This window comes from Amblyomma mixtum, chromosome 6 (assembly GCF_055824585.1).
Source record: "Amblyomma mixtum isolate Tamu chromosome 6, ASM5582458v1, whole genome shotgun sequence".
NCBI classification, from domain to species: domain Eukaryota; kingdom Metazoa; phylum Arthropoda; class Arachnida; order Ixodida; family Ixodidae; genus Amblyomma; species Amblyomma mixtum.
In genome coordinates, this window is record NC_143017.1 from 152,505,468 (window position 1) to 152,527,191 (window position 21,724).

Consider the following 21,724-nt stretch of genomic DNA (forward strand, 5'->3'; position numbering starts at 1 on the left):
CGCCGTAGTGGAGGGCTCCGGAAATTTCGACCACCTGGGGTTCTTTAACCTGCACTGACATCGCACAGTACACGGGCTTCGAATTTCTCCTCCAAAGATATTCAGCCGCCGCGGCCGGGATCGAACCCGCGTCTTTCGGGCCAGCAGCCGAGCACCATAGACACTGAGCCACTGCGGCGGCAAAGGTCAAAATGTATGCGCTGCTAGAGGCAATGCAAGAGAGCACTGAAAGCACAGTACCCACATCTTCACATTGCTAGAAAGGGTTCCGGCACAAGCAAGCTTTATATTAAGGTCATGATGGCACGCTAACCGATTCTAAACCATTTGCTGGATATTTCAGTGGCACAGGACCATTCATACAACTACAGGAAAGCAGAAAACAATGCTTAATAAATATTCATAAATCAGGGTTCCAGTGCCGAGATATGCGAGACAGTTACTGTGTCGTTCCCTTTCCTCAAAAGCAATTTTCCTTTTTCAAAGGTTGCAGCCCGTACTCGTGTGGCTATCTCCATCTATGAAGCACCCCAAGATGTGCTGGCCCTTCCTGCAATGCTTACGCCTACTTGCGATGACAAAGCAGACTGCTAATTTTATATCTCTCTCTCTTTCTCTCCTCCTATTTTTCACAAAGTGCATGAGGAATGGGCCTACTTATACTAAGTATTTGGAATAATCAGTTCTTCGTGATTTCACCACGTTTTCAAAAAAGGAAAAGAAAGAAAATTTTGCCTCTTGTTCGCACTGCTGTAAAGGTGCCAGAAGCATTCACAAATATGAGCGCAATAAACAAAATGCTTTTTTGTCTTTACCTCGTCTGTTGATGCTGTCTTGCCACCGAAAGCAGTAGTTAGCATAAAAAAGTCACCTCACCTAGCCACCACCTGGTGCTACGCAAAAACATTGCCCAGCGGGCCCTTTAAATGCGATGAACACTGCCTTTCAATATTTTTTTTACCAATAAGCACATACATCTGCAAGAACATACCCAGTCTTGAATTTCCGGGGGGTGGCCGAGGAGTGGTCGCTGGGCGAAGACACGGGTGGCGGGCTAGAGGGGTCGTCGACAGTTGCCTCATCTGTGCCCGAAGCACCAGATTCGCTGCGCTGCCGCATGCCCCTGGCCGCACCAGGCCTGAAGTCGAGGTCCTTCCCGCCCAGTTCGGCCGCGTCCGATGAGACACGGTCCTCCCTGCCTTCCTCCTCTGGTCGGCCGGCCTTCTTCTTGTTCTTGCGCCGTGTGAACGACTCCATGCTGCACTTGGGCAGCAACGCTATCTGGGCGTCCAGGTTGAAACTGCCACTGCGCAAGGGTAACAAGAGCATGGCACATGGATGAAGTGCACGCTCAAGGTATAAGAACCGATAAAAACACCCCTGCCCAGCATACCGTAAGCAAGCACAAAGCGTTTTTTTTTTATATATATAGTTCAGTGTCACTTGACATCCCATTGACTATCATCATCATCACCACCATGACTGACTATCACATCACAGTATCCAGTATAATAAAACCCCACTAATAGTAAAATCAGATCGAGGAAAGTAAAACTACGGTCCCATGTCGCCTTTCATAGACCACTGTAAATTTTTTTTTTTTTTCGTTTATAGTAAAGATTTTTTTTACAAGAAACGGCCATAGAAGACTGGCCATGGCAACATACCGTATTTTCTGGTGTACAAGATGCACCCTTGTATAAGACGTACCCGCCATATATGCAGGCTGTCATTGAAAAAGTTGGTATATAAGATGCACCCGTTTATAAGACGTACCCCAATTTACCCAGTTAGGCTAGTGAGCCTTAATAAATACGCTTGCGCGACCATCGTGAAATGCACCGTACCTGCAAGAAGTTCTTAAGGAACGCTAAGTGATTGAAAAAGGCAACACTCACGCCTTGCCTGCCACTGTTTTAGCAAAAAAGAAAGAAAAACGAAAGAGCTCTCCTTATGTCCATAACAACATTTCATTTTTACTTAAAACCTTCAAAGTCTTCATCTTCGGATGCGCTATCAAAAAGTTCGCCCATTTCTGGAGGCAACGCGACTGAAACATTCTCTTCCCACTATGTACGTACTACGTATGCGGATCAAAGAAAGTTGCAAAGGGTGATTAAAAAAGAACGCCGGCTTGTCTTGGCTTGACTTGACCATGGCAAGAAGCACAATTGTCGCCATCTTTTGACATTTCACATTACTTTTACTTGGGGCCTCCAAAACGGCCATGTGTTTGTGATCCCTGAAGTTGTCATCCCCATCGTCATAGAGCTAATAGCCCGCTGTTTCATGATAAAGTTCACCTAAAGAAGTTGCACACGGCAGTCCCAGTATTGAAGTATTAACCGTGTTACAACCCCGTTATTGGCAGTGATATTTTTTCGGTGAAAAAAGCTTGAACATGAACCTGAGTAATTTCTGAACTCTTAAAAAAAAAAAAAAACGAAAAATTTGTGCATAAGACGCACCCCTGTATATGACGCACCAGCAAAATTTTTGAAAAAAAAAATGCGTCTTATACACCACAAAATACGGTACTTCCTGCAGAATGATGACACTGCAGCACGTGCAAAATTGAGGATCGCGAGGCCAACGTTCAGAGGCAAATGCATACTAATGGTGATAAAAACTGCACTTTTTGAGATGTCTTCACCATCAAACTCAAGAGTGTGAGGAGAAGCCATATTTTTGAAGGCCTAGCGGCCTGAGGCAAAGCGCACAGCGCGTGCGGAGAAAAATAAAAAAAGTGAACCTAGCTATGCACGCAGAAAGAAGGCGGCCTGGTTCGCTGACAAAGGAAAGCTAGTAAAAGTAGAGTGGTGAACAGAGAAGGGAAGAAATGGACAAAAATTCACAGCCCAGCAGTGGCAGCACTGCGCGATGGAAGCTTGACTCTCGCACTCATTTCTTAACTATTACCGCGCTTGACTCTCACACTCATTTCTTAACTATTACCGCGCTTGACTCTCACACTCATTTCTTAACTATTGCCTTTAAATGACGCTGAGGCTGTGGAAGACAACGCCGTGCTTGCACAAAGCTTTGGTTTTAATATGAAATCAAACTGCAGTAAAATTCGTAGCTGCATTGTATTCGTGCAAATGCAGTACTCGCACAAGATGTAAAAGGAATTGAAAACATGAAAGCTTTGATAAAAGCAGGCGAGAAGTTACTTCTAAGTTGTTCTTTTATAAGCCAATACTTCGTTTTTAGCGAGCATTCAGAGAGCCTCCTCAGAGCAATGCCATGACCAGTAACTGATATAGTAGAGACCCCGATATAGTAAAGGCTTTTGCTGGTTCGAGTGGCTTTACTATAGAGAGGTTCAACTGTATTAAAGCAGCCTCAAAAATACTCCCAAACTGTCCAGCCACATGCACTGGCACTGAGGCAGATTTTAAAAAGCATTGTTGAACTGTATAACACATGATTAAAAGCAGTGTTGAACTGTATAATATATGATTATGTGCAAAAGTTCAGGCATGCCTCAGATGCTTTCAGTTGCTCGCCAATCGCTCTCTTGGTACAGAGCATATTTTACCAATGACAACCAGACCTCAACAAGGCTCAGGGAGAGAGTGATGCAAGCCTCACCTGTTCTTCCGAGCCATCTTGACCCCATCATCCCTTCGTCCACCGCCCAGCCTGCTGGGCTCGTCGTCCCCTTCTTCATCCGACTTGCGGACTAGCCCCTTGCGTTCCTTGGAGCCCGGTAGCACACCCTCTGACAGCAAGGCCTGGTAGCGCTGGCCCTTACACGACCGCTGGCTCTTCCGTGCCCTCTCGGGGCTACTGCTGCCATCCTCGTCCCCCGCTGAAGACGCATTGACCCGTGCCCGCTTGCTCGGGGAGCTCCCGGCAAGCCCCTTGCGTCGCATGCCACCTTTGCTGCTGCTGGCTGCCTTCTTCTGCCCATCATCTGCATCATCATCTATATCGCCACGGTAGAACCCGGCATTTGGCGTCGGCACCGTACCAGGAATGGCAGCGGCCACAACGGCGGGCACAGCCGGACTGTCATCAGGGTGGCGTGCCGAGCCATGCGCCGAGAAGACGGTGCCATCCAGTGGCTGGACATTGCTGGGCCCACAGAGGAACTTGTCAATGATGTGGTTGATGATGTCCTGTTGGCAAGCCTTGATAGTTGTCATGGGACGTTCCTTGCACAGGTTCAGCGGCTGCTCTTCGTCACCGCGGTTCAGCGATTGTGCCAGACTCAGAGCTGAAGTCACGCTGAAAAACCGCTCGCGTGATTTGGACGAAGATCCTCCACTGCCGCCCATTCCACTCGAACTGGTCGGTAGGGTGCTTGTGGACGACGTCGCCAGCGTCGTGAAGGGTGGTGGGGGCGGTGTCGCCGAAGAACTGCTGCTGGCAGTGGTGCTAGGCTGACTGAATGCCTGGTCTATGATGCGGTTGGCCGCACTCACGTCAAACATGGGAATGGGGCCAAATCCAGCCGGCGGAACAGCACCACCACCACACAGGCCACTGCCTCCATTGCTACTACTGCTGCTTGTTGATGTTGTCGTAGTAGTGCTCGTGGCAGCAGATGACAAGGCATTGGTGCTGTTGTCCTGCGACTTGGCATTCAGTTCGCCAGGTTTCTGGCGTGCTCCTGCAACTGGTGGCTTCTTTACACCCTGGCACCCCTGAAAGAGCACATCAATATGAACACAGTAAGACAGTGCCTTTAAACACGCTGTGGACTAGACCAGAGATGAGCAAAATTTTCGAGGCTCATCCATATTGTGCGTAACACTGTTTTACTGGGTCAAGTGACAATTTAAATGCCTACATTACCAGAAACCTACATCAAACTGTTAACTCAGCTTGTTTTAAATGTGGTGCCTATAGGCTGCCTGCCGATTGCAAAACACAGCTACCAGAAAAAGATGCTTCTCTTAAAGTTCTATATCCAAATCAGGTAGCTTATTGCCAACAGTAAGCTACAGTTTATGCTTGAAGATTGCATCCCTGGCTCCTTAGCACATTTCTATGCCTGTAGCCACTGCAACTTTGCTACGACCAGCAAAGCATAAAAGCATGCAAGCTCACCTAGCGTTGCCTACTCTGAGCATTTTAGACAAAAATGAATACATGAACCAGTGTTGCCTCATCAGCAAACAAGTCCAGTGCCATGTCACCTGCAGCTGATAGTGAATGCAGTAAAGCAGAAACTTTAACATGAGGCTGGCCCAACCATATTGCACTGACAGCCGCAATGCAAGCTGGCATGCCGTACACTCTCAAACCGACGAGAGTGCTGCACAGTTCGAGAAGCAAGCCCTTCTGCCATGTCTAACGATACCACCATACTTGAGTGAGTGAAAACCACCAACGCCAAACTGCTATGGCACACACACTTGATGTGCCCAAGCCACCAATGCCACCGCAGGGTTGTACAGGATTTTGACAGATGAGAAATCCAACCTCTGCATTGGAATTTGTACATTCTAGCGCCGAGTGGCCAGTTCTTTTTTTTTTTTTGCCAGCAGAAATCAATTCTGCACTAATCGCACTTTTATTTTTGCTGTCTACCAGAATGTAAGCCACCACAATACATTTCGCTCGCTCTAAGAGGATCGTCATTGTCAGCTCCAGATGAACCTCTCCCAATTTCCCTATGCAGCAAACAGCCGCACCACCCTATCCTAATAAACTTCCCAATCTCATCTCCCTACCTGACTTTTGCTCATCCCTAGCAATATTTCCCTTCCCTTGGAATCTGCCCAGTTGCGACCACTGGTTAAACTCTTGGCTGCATTACGTGCATTTTGAGCATTCTTTCTGCAGTGACAGCTGTCAAGGGCCCATTTCTGGATTTTGAGTTGTAGTAGTATGTCGCTGTCCGGTGGGTGCGCTGCCATGGGAGCCATTCGGAGGGCGGTTACCGTGTAGGTGATTACCGCAAGAACCACCCAGAGGGTGGCTACCGTGGAAGGAGGTGGGTGTGGCGAGAGCGTAATAATGGGCAACCGGTCGGCGGTTGCCATAGAAACCACCCGGAAAGCAGTTACCCTAGAAGAACAAGGAGGGTTACCATGGAAGGAGGCTTTATTGCAAGAGCGTAGGAAGGCATATTGAGAAGATGGTTACAATGCTAACTGTCCGGGATGTGGTTACTGAATGCTATGGAAGAGGTGTGGCGAGGGCGGAGAAATCTCCAATCAGAGGATGATTATCGCGGAAGGAGGAAGGCATGGCAAGAGCGTGAGAAGGCGCAGCTGGTATGTGGTTGACATGGGAACCAATCAGAAAGTAGTTACCCTAGAAGGAGGAGGGGGGTTGCCATGGAAAGAGGCTATGGCCAGAGTGCAGGAAGGACATGGCAACTGTCAAGAACGTGGTTGCCGTGGAAGGAGGAGGAATGGTATGGAGAGAGCGGAGGAGTGTAGCACACACCATCGACGACAGCTGCTGTGAGACGCACCAACCGAGGAGAGGGTCGGTGACGCTGCGCTTCTACAGTGACTGAATGCAGAGCAGACCTAGACAAAAACGACTATCGGTGGAAAACTAAGAAGAGTGCCCTAGAACTATACACAGGTGAGGCCGCTCTCATATTCTCTACCACAACATATTGTGAAGTACATACAGTAACAGCTGTTACTGAATTGTGCATTAAGCAGTGGCAACCATCCTGAAATTTTTTTTCCGTTAATTCCCTCGACAATAATCATTAACTCGTTTGTTTTCTAACCCCCATTATTCTGTATCTGTCTCAAGCTTACCTTACAAATTTCTTTTGCATGGCTCACATAGTAGTTAATTGATTTTTCAATGCTTTTACATTAGCCTCCACTCTTCTGCTTCGGAGGAGGGTACCAGCAGGATACAAAAGTTACATAGTCTCATTTTAAGGGATGCTGGTAAGTTAATCATTGTAACCCGAGAGTACCTGCCAAATGCACTCCAACCCATTCTTATTTCCACGGTAACTGCACTTTTATTCACAGGAGACTGCACAGACATGATAAGGGACCATGTGTTGAAAGCATTCACTTCTAATCACCAGCGTCACCCACCTCAGCAAGTTCAAGCAGGGCTGAACAGGCATTGTTAGTCTGCTGATCTGTGGAGGCAGCCCTTTGCAACGGGGCGCAGGGCACAGGCGAAGGTGTCGGAGAAGGCGACGACGAAGACTCCGACTTGAGCCGCCCCGTGCCGCCCCCGCCCCCATATGTGCCATTCTCAAGGTTCTCCAAGTAGCGCTTCTTGGGAGGCTTGCAGCTCATTGGCGGGTTTGGGGGCGTTGGGTTGGTGGTGGCAGACTGCTCGGCAGTGTTGCTCCCGGTCTCCGTCATTGGCTTCGTCACTGGAGGTTCGTCCAAGGAGTTCGAGCCCTGCTGAAGCACTGGGCTACTGTTGTTTTGCCTTGAGACACTCAGTGGGTCCTCTGCAATTGGAAATGAGTGGCAGCACACAGTAAGCTATGAACAAGGCTATATATCATAGCTTGCAGAGATCAAATCACTTCTTTGTTATGGCACTTATGGGGCAGTACAAACAGCATGCATGTACTACAGTAGAATCTCGATAAACGGAAATCGGTTAAACGGAACTACCGCTTAAACGGAACAAACGCCTTGCGATTGGTTGGTTTTGTATTAAGCCAATGTAAAAAAAATCTTGTTAATCGGAACTCAAATTTTGCGACCACCGCGTTAACGGAACCGAAAAACTCGAAACCGCAACTAATTGGACAAGCGCAGTGCCATCGCGGTACGCATCAATGCTCCCCTCCTCCTCCTCCTCCCCGTGTTACCTCTCCGGTTTCCGTCTCCGGCGGTTTCCGGTTTGCTCGTACACTGCCCTCCGCATCGCTCGCTCGCGTTCACGGCGGTTGTGTTCAGTTAGGCCTAAGCCCTAGAGCTTTTGTTCGGTCCGATGGCAGCGCAAAAACGACCGCACAATGCACTTGCGTTGGAAAGGAAGATGGAGATCATCAACGACTTCGAGAGTGGTCGCTTCACGAAAACGGCGCTAGCGACGAAGTACGCCGTCCCCAAAAGCAGCCTAACAAGAATTCTTCAGGACAAGGACAAGCTGCGGGAGGCGTTCGAGACGTCACGCTTTGGTCCTCAAAGAAAACGACTGCGAGCGGCTGACCACGAAGACTTGGAGAAATGCCTGGTGCTTTGGCGGCGCAGAGCCCGCAGTGAAAACATCCCAATCAGCGGGCCACTAATTCGTGCAAAAGCGGAAGAATTTGTTCTTCACCTCGGCATCGAGGGTTTCTCGTGCAGCGAGGGGTGGCTGACCCGGTTTAAAGAGCACAATGGACTCGTGTTTCGTGCTGTTTCAGGGGAAGCTGCCGCTGCTGACGCGACGGCATGCGGAGACTGGCGAGAAAGACGGCTGCCCGAGATTCTGGAGGAATACGATCCAGAGAACATCTACAATGTAGATGAGACTGCACTCTTTTACAAGTTGCTCCCCTCAAAATCGCTATCATTTAGAGGAGAGAAATGCACCGGAGGGAAACTGAGCAAGGACAGGCTGACCGTCCTTATCGGTGCCAACATGACGGGCAGCGATAAGTTGAAGCCGCTAGTGATCGGCAAATCGAAGCATCCTCGTTGCTTCAAAAACGTCGCAACCTTGCCCGTTTCATACCAGGCCAATGGCAAGGCGTGGATGACGCAAGCCATTTTTAATGAGTGGATTTATCGCGAGGATGCGCGCTTCTCTCGCAACAAGCGGAAAGTTTTGTTCCTGGCGGATAACTGCCCTGGACACGGAACTGTGCCAGGTTTGAAGTCCATACAGCTGGAATTCCTGCCAGCGAACACCACAGCACTGCTGCAGCCTATGGATCAGGGTGTGATTCAAGCGCTCAAGTCGCGCTTCCGCAAAAATCTTCTTAGGAGGATGCTCTTATGCATGGACCAGGGGAAAGAGTACAAGGTAGATGTACTGCGTGCCGTTTACCTCCTGGATGATGCTTGGCGGCAGGTTAGTGCAACCACCATTGCCAGCTGCTTCAGGCATGCGGGGTTTGCCGCAACCACAGAAAAACCCAGCACACAGAGTGAGCCTGATGATGTTCACGACGCAGCCGAGGAAGATTTGCTACTAGAGAATTGTGCTGCGATGGGCATTCAACTTGATGAATATGTCCAGATCGACAGCGATGTGGCAACGTGCCCAGAAAATACCGTGCACAGCATTATAGCTGATGTCTGCCCCCCTGATGAAAGTGAAGACGAGGAGGAAGAGCCTGAAAACGATACCGCTGACTCTGATCCTGTGGTGACACCTGCGCAGGCGGAATCGGCAGTCCAAATGCTGAAGAGTTTCTTCCAACGAGAAGAAGGTTCGGAAGTGTTTCTGCACAGCCTGTCAAGTATGGGTGATGCCATTAACAAAAAACGGCTGCGAGAGCTCAAACAAGCAAATATAAAATCCTTTTTCACTAGCCAATAAGTGGTAATTCCCACTCTTTTGACATTTTTTTTTTAAATTTCAGTACTAGTACTACTGGAAAAAAAAATTCACTGCTTATTTTTCTCTAATAAAGTTTGTTCTCATAGTGTACCGTTCTCCTTATTACCTAGATTTCGCAAATTGAGATCCGCTGAGACTGCCAACTGCGCGCGCACGCGCCAGCCGCGTAGGGATCACGCGGAAGCGGATTGCGCAATGCTGAACCTATTCTCTCTCTAAACGAAACTCCTGATAAACGGAACATATTTTCCCGGTCCCTTGTGGTTCCGTTTAACGAGAGTCCACTGTAATAGCAGTACTATTTATTAACCTGTGCCAGTAAGAGAAATAATGCAGGCCCTCTGCTTATACAACCTGTAGGTGATCTACGCAGATCTTCCATAACACATGTACTCTCCGCAAATCCTGAACACCCCCCCACCCCCCCACCCCCCAATTGTCATCTTAGAGACTTGTAGAGAGAACATGACGCAGGAATTATGTGGTACTAAAATTCTGTTTCTTTTATATGTCAAATTTTGGCCATCAAGAAAAGATATTTCGCACAGAATTAATCCAGAATGCAGTCACAACTCCATTCGCACTTTTAATTGTCATCCATACCCATGGCTTTCTGTCTAAGCACAACAATGATAGGGCCCGTATAGCCTAGAATAAATAGCACTAATGTTTCTCCATGTATACGTTGCATGCATGGCCACAAAGAAGATGGGCTGAAGGTAAATGTAGACCTATGCGTACATGCAGTTGGCCTAAAGCCATGGATACCATGCATCTCGGAACATTAAATCTAGGCATGTGCGAATAGTTGTTTTTTGGATCAAAGCGAATTCGAAGCAAATAGCAATTTTCTTCTAATCATTTTGAATACTTTTGAAAGGCACAATAACCATTTCCGAAACCATGCATTTTTCGAACAGACAAGGCCATTACATGAAAAGAAAAAATGCACTGAAGCTTTGCTATGCCTATCGAACCTGTGTTAAGTTTCTGCAAAAATGGCCATCGGAAATTGGGGCCCCTGACCTCTATGTGGTACCACAGTAACTGTGGGGTCTGAGACCCATATGTGGGGCCTCCAACTGCTGCTCTCAATTGAGACTGTGTCGCTGTGCAGCTGTTGCTTTCAGGCGGTGACTCCATGACGCCTGTTATGCGTATGCACCCCGTGCCAGGCGTCGAAAAAGGACCCACATCTCCCAGTGTCTCCCCTGCATGCGTGCGCCGTCGCTCTTGTTTATCGAATTTCATGTGGAGAAGAGCGTCTACGGCAGCTGCAGTCGGCTCAGACTTGTTCCACGGAGGTCGAGGGAGCCACACTTCCTCAGTTAAAGAAATTTAGCACAGCACGATCCACTTCTGCGAGGTGCCACTGCGCATGTGCAGATCACCCTGGGGACACCACGAGGCACCAAGCGCCGGCCAGCTGTTTGCACAACACCTAACCGTGTTTCGGTCTGTTTGCATCTGTTCCCCAAGCATGCATAGACCAGCTTCAACACACACGCGGGAACACAGACATACGCACGGAGTCGGGGCTTTGGTTGCGTGGGTGCCACGGAGCCATCTGAGATGAGGGGAGGTATGCTGAACCAAAACCATGCGCAGCAAGAGTTCCACAAATGTTATTCACTCTATACTAATACTTCCGAGATTTCAAGTAGCAAAAGTTCGGATCGAAATGAATATTAAATACTTTACTATTCGATCGAATATTCGAAATTATTGAATATTTGCACATGCCTAATTAAATCCACTCCTGGAGCAGTCCACTCTGGTATTAGCATTGCTATGACTGCAAGTTTTTCATTGCTGTCCTTCGCTAATAACAGCACCCACTTTTAAGGTGCACTGACGTCAAGTGATTATGATTGATTCACACAGATTCTATTTAACCCACTGTTGGCATCAAATGCTCAAGAGTCGTCGAATACAAGGGCGGCATGCTTCCAACAGCAAATTCCACTGATGCAGGAGCTTTTAGAATTTGCCAGACAAACTGCATGCATATGTGAATGCTTCCATGCCCCAAATGTGTAACACAGAAGCCTTAGCAGTGATTAGTCAGATTCAATGCTTTGGTCCCTGCTATTGTACACAGTCATCCTGCAGCGCCGATATGAAAGTAGTTACTGATGATTTGAGCAGAGCAACACTGACATGGTGGCTTTTGTTATTACTTTCACATTACACGCATGATAACAGCATGCATTATGAAACCAGTGATTAATGCTGACATGCATACAATCTGGCTCCACGAAGGCAAGAAAGCAAGGACCAAGTGCACCAATCTCACTGCTATGTGCCCTGTGGGCAACACTGGCACAGAGAAAAGGGCACACGCACTGGCTAGGGTGGGCACCCTGGGCATGTCCGGCCGTGGGCAGTTGGTCTGCTCGGGGCTCCAGCGCAGTGTGTCTCCCTTGGTTGTGGCCCCCTTAGTGCGCGTCACGGGAGACCGCGTCGGCAAGGTGGGCATCTTGCACCATTTGAAATCCGGGTTGGCCTTCATAAAAGCCTCCTTGTACTGCAGGCAGAGACAAAAGAAGAGCTCCAACAGACTGCACCAATTTCAAAGCACCAATTTCGTGTGCCACAGGCACACGAGCAGACAAGAGTAGAGTGGACGAGGAGCTTGTTAGGACATACAGTCATAAAACTGAGTGACAGTGAAAAAGAAACATAATAACAGTGAAATATTACTTGAACAAATTTCAGGGAACCTTAAGGCTATTAATATTGTCTAGAGTGAAAATTTGTGGAATTCAAATGAGCACACAGCCACTGAATTTCACAATCCAAACTTAATTTCAAGCATTCAAATATTTTGTGAACGATAATATTTCACAATACTAAAAAGTTGGTGCATGTATTATATACTCGGTGCTTTTGATAAGATGCAATATCTTCAGCTGATTTTTTGTACTCACCACTGCCAGCTTCGTGAAATGAGCAAATTTGTCTATGCTTTTATGCTTCGGTACCAATGCCAGCTTTCATAGACCATTTTTTCTCACCCTCGCACACAGACTCGGGGTGCAGTCCTGTACGAAATGCCATACACCACCCGTCAGTGCTGGGGACTATGCGCTGTGCTCTGCTGCATAATGCTCACTTACATTGACATGTTTCTCATTCTTCCTGCTGTCTCTGCGCCCTACTGTGTGCTGTATGTGCGTGTATGTTGAGTGTTAACTGTTACAATTTCCCTGCCACAAAATGTACCACAGTTATCGACCTGCTTCACTGCTCGTTGCCATTATGTCTGTGAGCAGTCAGCTTGGCAGGCTATAAATGGGAAGGTTGTGCTGTATATTTCTGTGCTATTGTGTCATCCGCACTTCTCTCTCGCATGAACTACAGTCTACCATGGGTGCATGTCTGCTTTTTGTTGCCTGTTAACCATAATTTAAAATAAGAATGTATTCGCAACAATGAAGTGCAAAAGGCATCGGCTCTGCAAGCTGCGAACTGTGGGCAAGTCGAGTTAAACTTGTTTTTGATGAGACGGCTGCTAACATATGCAGAAGCTGTGGGTAAGCTTCTACCAGCAGCATACTCTCGCCCCTAATTCCTATGAAATTATCTCCTGTCGAAGATCAACAAATCATTTCGTTCTCTAATCAACACTACCATCAACACTGCTCTTTCCTTCGTTTCAAAGGCAGTTGGCATTGTCATTCAAAGCACCACCTCCTTCAGCAATGCCTCCCCCCCTCCATCTCGCCCAAGTGAAAGCCCCGGCTTCACACCGACCTGCTTGGCAAGCTCAGTGTAGGTGTGCTTCTCGGGGACCTCAAGGCTGGCCCACCACTCGCCCAGGATCTTGGTGATGGCACGGTTTTCCAGGTGCGGGTAGCGCTCACGCACCACACTGCGATGTCGTTTACAGAACAGGAAGAAGGCATTCATGGGCCGGCGCACCCCAGCTCCGCCCGCGCCGCCGCACCAGTCCTCCTCCCCCCGACAGCAGGCCTCCTCCTCGCCATCATCCCGCACCACCAGGGCCTCTGCTTCTGATGAAGAGCCCGCCTGCATGGCATGGCACACACAGTGACTATAAGGTCACCAACACAAATGCCGCATGCAACAAGACAGAAATAAAAACCACTCCCAGGCTCCCTTTTCCCGCACTTAAGGTATCAAATTCGGTTTGGTTTTATGGGGTTTAACGTCCCAAAGCGACTAAGGCTATGAGAGACGCCGTAGTGGAGGGCTCCGGAAATTTCGACCGCCTGGGGTTCTTTAACGTGTACTTACATTGCACAGTACACGGGCCTCTAGAATTTCTCCTCCATCGAAATTCGACCACCGCGGCTGGGATCGAACCCGCGTCTTTCGGGTCAGCAGCCGAGCACCATAACCACTGAGCCACCGCGGCGGCCCAAGGTATCAAATTCGTTTGTACAATCGCTCATTACTGCTTGTTTCAGGTTGCATGTACATGTATCCACTTGAAACTGTAAAACAATAACAAAGCTCAAAAGTCCGGCCGCACTATTAGCTGACTGCATCAAACCACTGACGAACCTCCATTCATACACAACCGTGCTGTTTACAGATAATACAATACGTGCTTTCCCTCGTGCATAACGTGAGTTTTCAACACAGTGATTTACCACAGTGATTTACCGTGATTTTTTTTCTGTAAGGCGCAGCTTTTCAATTTCTCAAGTTGGCGCAGTGCCACTGAGCTCACGTTAGAGCGAACTCGTTTAAACTTCATCGAACTCTCCAAACTCCGTTGAACCTGTAAAGTCTGAACTGAATCACGAACCACCTTTGCAGGCTGATGGTGTTCGAAACTGGTTTTGCCCCCGAAAGGACACAGCGGGGTTTGCGGAGCCTCTTCCAAGCGCACACCCCTGAAGAAGCCGGGCGCCGGGCCGGGGGTGGCTTGTACCCATTTTTACCGGTGGGTGTCCGGCGGTGGGTTTCGAACCAACCACCTCCCGCAGCCGAGGCGGACGACCAAGCCTCTAGGCCACGACTGCGGTAAATCACTTAAAAGCAGGACCAAGCAGACACGTCCCACAGTCGTCAACTGCACTAAGAACGTAGGCATGCCAAATTAAAAAGGGAGGCCCAAAGTCCCCTTGTACTTGATTTTCAAAAGCAGGCAAAGTGCAGCTGCCTGTATGCTCAACAAGCTCGCTGCTGCCTCAAGACAGAAAACTATTACTCGGGCATGTCGGATGGAGCAAGCTCTTTCATGAGCACTTTGAGAAAATACACAGTGTTAGAGAGCAGTGCAGAATAACAGGCCCCACCTTAAGCAAGTGAAAGAGTGGCTGGTTTTCTCAGGAGGCCTAAACTATATCTGTAAGCTTATCTGCTTTCCATTTCAATAACTCGAACTCAGCATGCAATGCTAAACAGCGACCACACACTCAAGCAAGGGTTGTCACCAGAACTTCACCGATCAAACAGTTTCACAGTGTGCTGCGACTCATATGATCACCTGCTCATGCAAGGAAATACGCAGACATGGCGAACACACACACACAAAAAAAAACATGCCGGTATTCTGTTCATTTCATCATATTGCATGTTTCCTCAACACATACTACAAGCACAAATTAGAAACATGCATGAACGGGGTGACCCAGTACCAGACGAATGTACACAAATGTACTTTCTGCATGTATGATGCAACCTCTTCCTTGGTGCTGGTCCTCAAAAGTCCTAAGGAGGTCTCTACCTACCAGCAACTATGCCCAAAAGCAGTGCAGCAAGAGCAATTGTCACCAGGCTTCAGTGACTGCGTTTGACGGGGAATGTTTACTCACACTGGCCCTGCTGCTTCGTGCTAGACGTTCACAGCAAGGAGCAAGGTTTGATGCTGCAGGGGACTGCGTATACAAAAGCGGCGATCTCTGTCGTTTCTGGGCTGTTGCTAGGATTACTCGACCAATCAGACCTGAGACGGCAAGGCGTTGCTTGTACATGACAGAACGTCGCACGCACCTAGCATAGTTATTTCCTGCTGAGCAAATGCTTCGTTGCGTGAACAGCTGTGGTAGCCTTCCAACCAGTGGTCGCTCTAGCGACGCCTACCCTACCACACAGCCTCCTCCGGTTGCAGTCGGAGAGAAAGATGTCGGCGGCAGCCTCCTCAGCAGCGAAGCTGCGCAGCGCGCCCACATTTCCATGCACCATAGCCGCAAGCTGCTGCCATCACAGGGACGATCACGAAAACGAGGCGCCCGCAAATCCCCAGCTGTGCGTACTGCTTCGAGCAGGCACCCGTCTGACCCAAAGTCGGCGGGGTCACCTGCGTCCCCAGACCCCGAGCAGTGAAGGCGCGCGAGCGTGCGGCGGGGCTACGCACATCCTGGGAAAGAGCTCGCACTGCAGCGTCGGGGCAGCAGGTGTCTTTTGGGCGCGCGGTGCACGGAACTGGGGTCGCGCGGCGGGAAGGAGGGAGGGCGGCTGCTCGGAGCGAGACGCTGGCTGCCCAGCCGAGCGGAATATCCGGGCGCAGCAGCAGCGGCGGCGGCGGCGGCGGCGGAGACACGGCGCGGGGCGCTGCAGCGCCGGGGGTCAACGGCCCGCGCCGCCGCCGTCGGCCAGCCAGCCAGCCGACCGGTGGGGCCGCTCCATCACGGTGGCGGCGGCCCGCATTCCGCGCTCCCCTCCGCCACTGCCGCAGCGGCAGCCTCGGCTGCGCGCTCCGCGATAAGGACCGCGTTCTCCTCTGCCCGGGGCAAGCCGCAGTGCGTGCCCGGGGCCTGACCGCCGTCATGGCGCTGGGACGTAGGCGCGAGGGCCACTGCGCCCTTACGTCCTGTCGCCTTTAATTATTACTCCGGATGCAATTCGTTTTTCGCCGAGTACGCATGTGAACTGAACACTCTGGGCTAGAGAGAAAACAACGCAAGCAGTGCGTAGCGCACAATATGCCGTCGCAAGGAACTGCTAGAGGACAGCAGAGTGTGTGTAGGAAGGGGGGGAGGAGCAGTCCGGAACCGCACTGCGGCAATCTCCACGCACGGCGCTTGAGAGCGTTGGTGCGTACAGGCTTCGCACGTTCTTCCACTCACAGCTTACGAGAGAGCAGGCTGCGGCGGCCAACCTCTGGCCCCAGACACTCGCTCGCCACCCAACCAACCGCGGCTAGACTTTCCTGCAAGTGCTAGCCGGTCATTCGAGTACACGCTGGCTGGTGGCTGTATGGAAGGCTTTTGAGAGTTCGTTATCGCGAAGCATGTCGCGGGCAGCCACAGTGGACAGGAAAGTGACGTTCAGCGCGCGGTGCTTAAACGTCATCCCGCCAATAAGCTTATTTCGTTCTGCTTTTAAACTCCGGCGCCCGTTGGCACAGAACGGATCCTCCTCCCGTGCAAAAGCTCGATCGAGCGGGGCAGCCCGGAACACGTCTGCCCCAAGAGTCCAGGCCGCGAATGCCTCGGCGGCCCCTTGCGCGCGCGCCGGGGCTTTCCCTCTCCGCGGGCGCACGGAATCGGAACGCTCCTAACGACAAGTGCTCGGGGCACGCATAAGCGCAAACTTCCGGTTTCCGTGTGACGCTTCACGATTTCGCCGGCAACAATAAAAGACGGAAAGAAAAGACAGATCAACGGCCCCCTCCCCCCACCCGTCCCTGCACATGCTTTGTACCGAGTGGGGGAAACGAAAACAATGGCAAAAACGCCTCCAGCTAAAACAAAGACGCGCCGACCGACAGAAACACGCAGCAGTGCAGGTAACGCGCGGCAGCCCGGCCGTCGAAGGACGGTACAGCCCCGGCGACAGAGAATAGCCAGCAAAGTTTCCAGCGAAACAGACCTGTTGGCCAAATTGCGCTGCGGGCAGGGTACTTTTTAGTTTTTTTTTTGTTGCCCAATATAACGTGCGTCAGCGAAACAGCTGGAATGCTCGCCATGCACTGAAAGAGGAGCAGTGTTACGATTTAATTATTCCGCAGTTGCAGCGCACGAGTCATTATTCGGTCCGGGACCGTACCGGTACGACATGCAGTACGGATGACTGCGCGCACGTCTTCGAATACGCGCCCCAGCCTTCGCGAGGAGTCGAGCGGGGACCGATGTGCGAGGACTGTTTCTTTTTGTGTGGTCTAACGAGAAATAGGTTGTTTCTGAACGATTCCACGTCTAAGAGGCCCAAGAAGACGGCACCAAACTTCGTACTTCGGTTACGGAAGATGCTCTACATGTTATGAGTTTGCCCCATCTCTTTCCTCCTCTCAGGCGAGGAAGAGCACAGCCAGGCAGGATGCGCACGGGGAGAAAACAATCGCACGGGCGCTGCAGCCACCCGTTTCTTGCGACGAGGAGGTTGCACCACAGCACAATACTATCGCTAGGGGAGGCCGAGCGCCAGCTGAGAGTGATCACGTGAAAAGATTAGATTAGCACTCGTGATAAAAAAAAAGGAAAGGGGGGACGGGTGAGAGTGCGGCACCCTGCCACTAAACAAGCCACGTTCCTTTCTTTTTCATAAAAACAAATACTCAACTGTCGTACGCCACTGACGATAGAGGCGTATACAGAGCAGCAAACTCGAGTTACACTGGGCAAGTCGGTTTAGGTAGCGTCGACTACTGTGAAGGAAGACTGTGTCGAGACTGCGAAAGAAGCACTGGCTTTGACGGCAGCACATGGGCACATTAAGAAAGAAAAGCTACTCGCCGTCAGAGTTACCGGCCGGGCTAACTCATATTGCAATCGGGCGCAGGGCTAGGCTGTATGAAACACACGGACGGGATCAATTTCCGGAAAGGCAGATTTGAGGCGTTAAATAAACCATTTCCTTTCCCCTATCCTCCTGCCCCGCGGAGGGTGAAAACCGCTGGTGAGGCCAGGAGGAGGAATACGCAGAGGACAGCCACGAAGCAAGCTGTCCACACAGAGCGACTTGACCGCAGGGAAGCTGTGACGCGTGGACAGCCTGCAGGAGACGTTGTTGGGACGTTGTTGCCGCCACGAAAGTGGGGCGCCCGCGCAGCGCGAATCCTTGGGTATATAAGCCAGCCCCGAGAGTGAGCCGAGCCGATCGCACGGTCTCGCCCTTTCGGCCTCTGCGGGGGAGCGATCGGCCTCGCCCTTCAGACGACGCCGATGCGACGGCCTCGCGCAACGCTCACGGCGACGCCGGGGCTGGAGCGAAACCAACGTCGAAAGCCCGTCCATCTATGCGCGCGTGCCTCGTAATAATAACATGAAATGCCCGTATTCTCCAGAGAGCTGTAGGCCCCAAAGCAGCGCTGCCAACCGTTTAGGGCGAGGATGTCGGCGACGGTAAAGTCAGACACACAGATATTTGCTTTTCTTTTTCTCCACTGAACTACAAAGAGTAGGTTGAAGTAAAGGAGAAAACCTCGCCCGCGCCGCTAATGCACCATTTAACTACAGTCCGACGCAACTGAAGAAAGCAGCGGCAGATAGCCCTCAAAGGATGCCCTCCAGCCAACGGCGTCGACCGTTCGCCATGACGTCGCGGTTTATCCCCTAGCGTGGCATCCGGGATGGCTGGCAACAAGTACCTCCGAGAAATAGATTCACCGCGACGTCATGACAATCTATCGACGCCGTTGGCTGGAGGGCATCCTTTGACGCATCCTCTGCCGCTGCTCTCTTGAGTTGCATCCGACTGCAGCCACAGACACGCTCCTTCTGGCAATGCACAGAACCTGTACTGACTGTACAGAAGCAACAGTTCCGAAGCGCAGTTCCTCCGACGCGGATCTCAGCGCGCGAACACCGCTCTCTGGCGGGGCAGTGACGCTGGCGCGCTCGCGGATTACGATAAAATGTCTCCCGCGAGGTCGACCTTCGCGTCGCTCTCTGACGCAGGGGGCAGCATCTCACTTGCTAAGTTCGCAATCGCGAGAGCTAAAGACACGACCGACGCGGGAATCCCTGTCTTATCTCGAGCCAGCCTTACATACGCTCCGCGGTCGGAAAACGGGAGGAGAGAGAGAGAAAAAAAAAGAACCCGAGTGTTTCGACGAGGCAAATCACGTTCAGCCCTTGTCTCGTCCTTTAGATAGCGATTCCATTCGGCGAAAAAAGAAAAAAAAAAAACAAAGAGAAAAACGGGAATGAACGGATAAGCTATCTCCAGTGTGTATCAACCTCCCAAAGCAAGCGAGGCTGAGTAACTGATACCCTTCATGCACAGTCACACAGGGGCAGGCGAGCGCTTGGGAAAGACTCCGAGCCAGCGTACCAGTTCCGACCAGGGGTAACAAACTCTGAGAAAAGTAAAAAACAAAAAAAAGCTCTCGTACAGTGCGGGGAGAACAGCACGCAGTGCGCCCGTCCCACAGAGAAGCTGTGTGAGGAGCTCCGTCAAGCTGCCACCCACGGAAGCTGACAGTTCGCTAACGCCATCTTCCGCACAAGACTCGAACCACTGTTTCTACTCCGCAAAACGACCTACTCAAAGCTTCCCCTCTCCCCCAAGTGCTGAAAAGCGTGCCAGGAAATTATTGCGATTTCTCCGCCACTCTTTGCAAATGAACCTCTCCGGCTCTCCCACTCAAAACGCTGCTACGAGTGCGCGCTATAGAGTTTCGCGGAGCACGGGGCAAGGTAAGCCAAAGAGGGATGGAGTGAGTGAGTGAGTAGAAACTTTATTGATTGCTAAGATTTAGCCTGCGGTGGAGGTCTTCTTCAAGTCTTCTCTTCAAGTCTTGAGGTTGCCTCCTTAGCCTTGGGTGGTCCCCTAGTCCAGGGCTCCACTGAGTCTGGCCACCTCGCTTGCGTGTGCTATGAGTGCCCTTTGGGCCTCTAGCTCGCAGCTGGTGAGCCGGCTCTCCCATTGCTCCGCACTTGGTGTGTCGTGTTTGTGGAACGATATGTTTCTGTCGCATTCCCATGTTATGTGGTATAGTGTTGGCCTCGCTTCGCACCAAGGGCATGTGGCGCGGTATTGTGTCGGGAACATCTTGCTTAGTATATATAAGTTGGGGAAGGAGCCTGTCTGTAGCTTCCGCCATTTTGCGGCTTCTTCCTTGCTTAGCTCTTTGTGTGGTGGGGGGTATTTGTATCTTAGCCCCCTGTATAAACTTAGTGTTTCAGAGTACCCAGCCCCTAGGCTAGTCCAGAGCTCCTCCGGGGCTTGTGACCCCCCAGCTCGGATAGTAAGCCCTCGAGCTAGTTCGTCCGCCCTTTCGTTGCCCCAGACCCCCGCGTGGGATTTTTTCTCTATTATAACACTTTAAGGAAGACCGCACACAACTTAGCGGACAGTTGCACACTTGCGTCTGTCAGAAGCAACAAATGGGGAAACTGGAAAGACCGGGTGCACGGAAATAGTTACGCTACAAGGGAAGCAGTATCCAGTTGAAAAAGCGCCATCCCCAACCGCCCTTCCCTCATTTAGGACGCGTCATGTATCGTCGAATCCACCAGAGCTGAGCTGGCTGCTTCGCTTACGCATACCTTGCACTGCCGCTAGGTTGAAGGTGGCTGAAATTAATTCGGAGCCTTCCACTATGGCGTCCCTCATAGACCACGTGTCGCTTTGGGGGACGTTGAACTCTATATACTACCATATCACGAGCACACGTTCCTGGCGCTCGCTGAGCTGTCCGGAATAGCCGCGCCAACGCTCGGACGAGGCCAATGCACCCGGGTATCGGGCATCTCTCCGAACGACCTACACCGAACACGCGAGATGCCGGCACCGGTGCCTCGGGCAGCTTACAGTGACGAAGCGGTAACAAGCGCGACCTCAACGCAGCGATTGGGGTCCCTCCAAATGGATCTGTACAACACTTCGCGAAATACACCACACCGTTGTAAACAAGCGTCAACCCGACAAACAATGCATACTCGGTTGTAGCTACAAAAACGCAAGGGTAGGGGGGCATCCGCATGATTTCGACAACTATGCCGTTACATGTTGCGGAGTACCCTGGTTACTCTGCCCCGAATGCGGTGCTAAATAAATACGACTTGACTTCACAACGAACACTGTGGCAAGCCTCAAGCCGAAAAAAAGCCGGGTTCGACTCGAATTTCCGCTGCTAGATAAAGATGAAAGCCCGAGATTCAAAAAAAAAAAAAGGGGGGGAGGGCAATTAAGACTACTTACGTGCTTGGAATCCGGAAGCACATTTAGTAAGGCTGAGATCTGGGCGAGTTGGTATGCATTCCTACTGGTGATCAGCGCAAAAAAGGCGGGTGCAGCGCTTACTGCAGCGCTTGTCTTGTCGTTGTCCCGCCTTTTTTGCGCTGTTCACCAGTAGGAAGCACATTTTTCTTATATATCATTTGTTACTGTTTACATCTCTTTCTCTTCCTTT

The 21,724-nt window shown here is 50.7% G+C and overlaps 1 protein-coding gene across 7 annotated transcripts in view; it reads right to left on the reverse strand.

Moving 5' to 3' along the window:
• Window positions 1-21,724, reverse strand: part of bbx (bobby sox) — a 240,771-nt gene that overhangs the window by 15,397 nt on the left and 203,650 nt on the right. For 4 of the 7 annotated variants that reach the window (XM_089549693.1, XM_089549694.1, XM_089549696.1 and 1 more), the window contains 5 exons: window positions 13,207-13,482; window positions 11,797-11,977; window positions 7,029-7,399; window positions 3,595-4,652; window positions 992-1,306 (listed from right to left, as the gene is read on the reverse strand). In XM_089549693.1, coding sequence (XP_089405819.1) covers window positions 992-1,306; window positions 3,595-4,652; window positions 7,029-7,399; window positions 11,797-11,977; window positions 13,207-13,482 — 2,201 coding nt within the window. Of the gene's footprint in view, window positions 1-991; window positions 1,307-3,594; window positions 4,653-7,028; window positions 7,400-11,796; window positions 11,978-13,206; window positions 13,483-15,417; window positions 15,737-15,781; window positions 17,208-21,724 lie in introns of those variants that run through there. The other 3 variants (XM_089549691.1, XM_089549690.1, XM_089549697.1) reach the window with 3 other exon arrangements.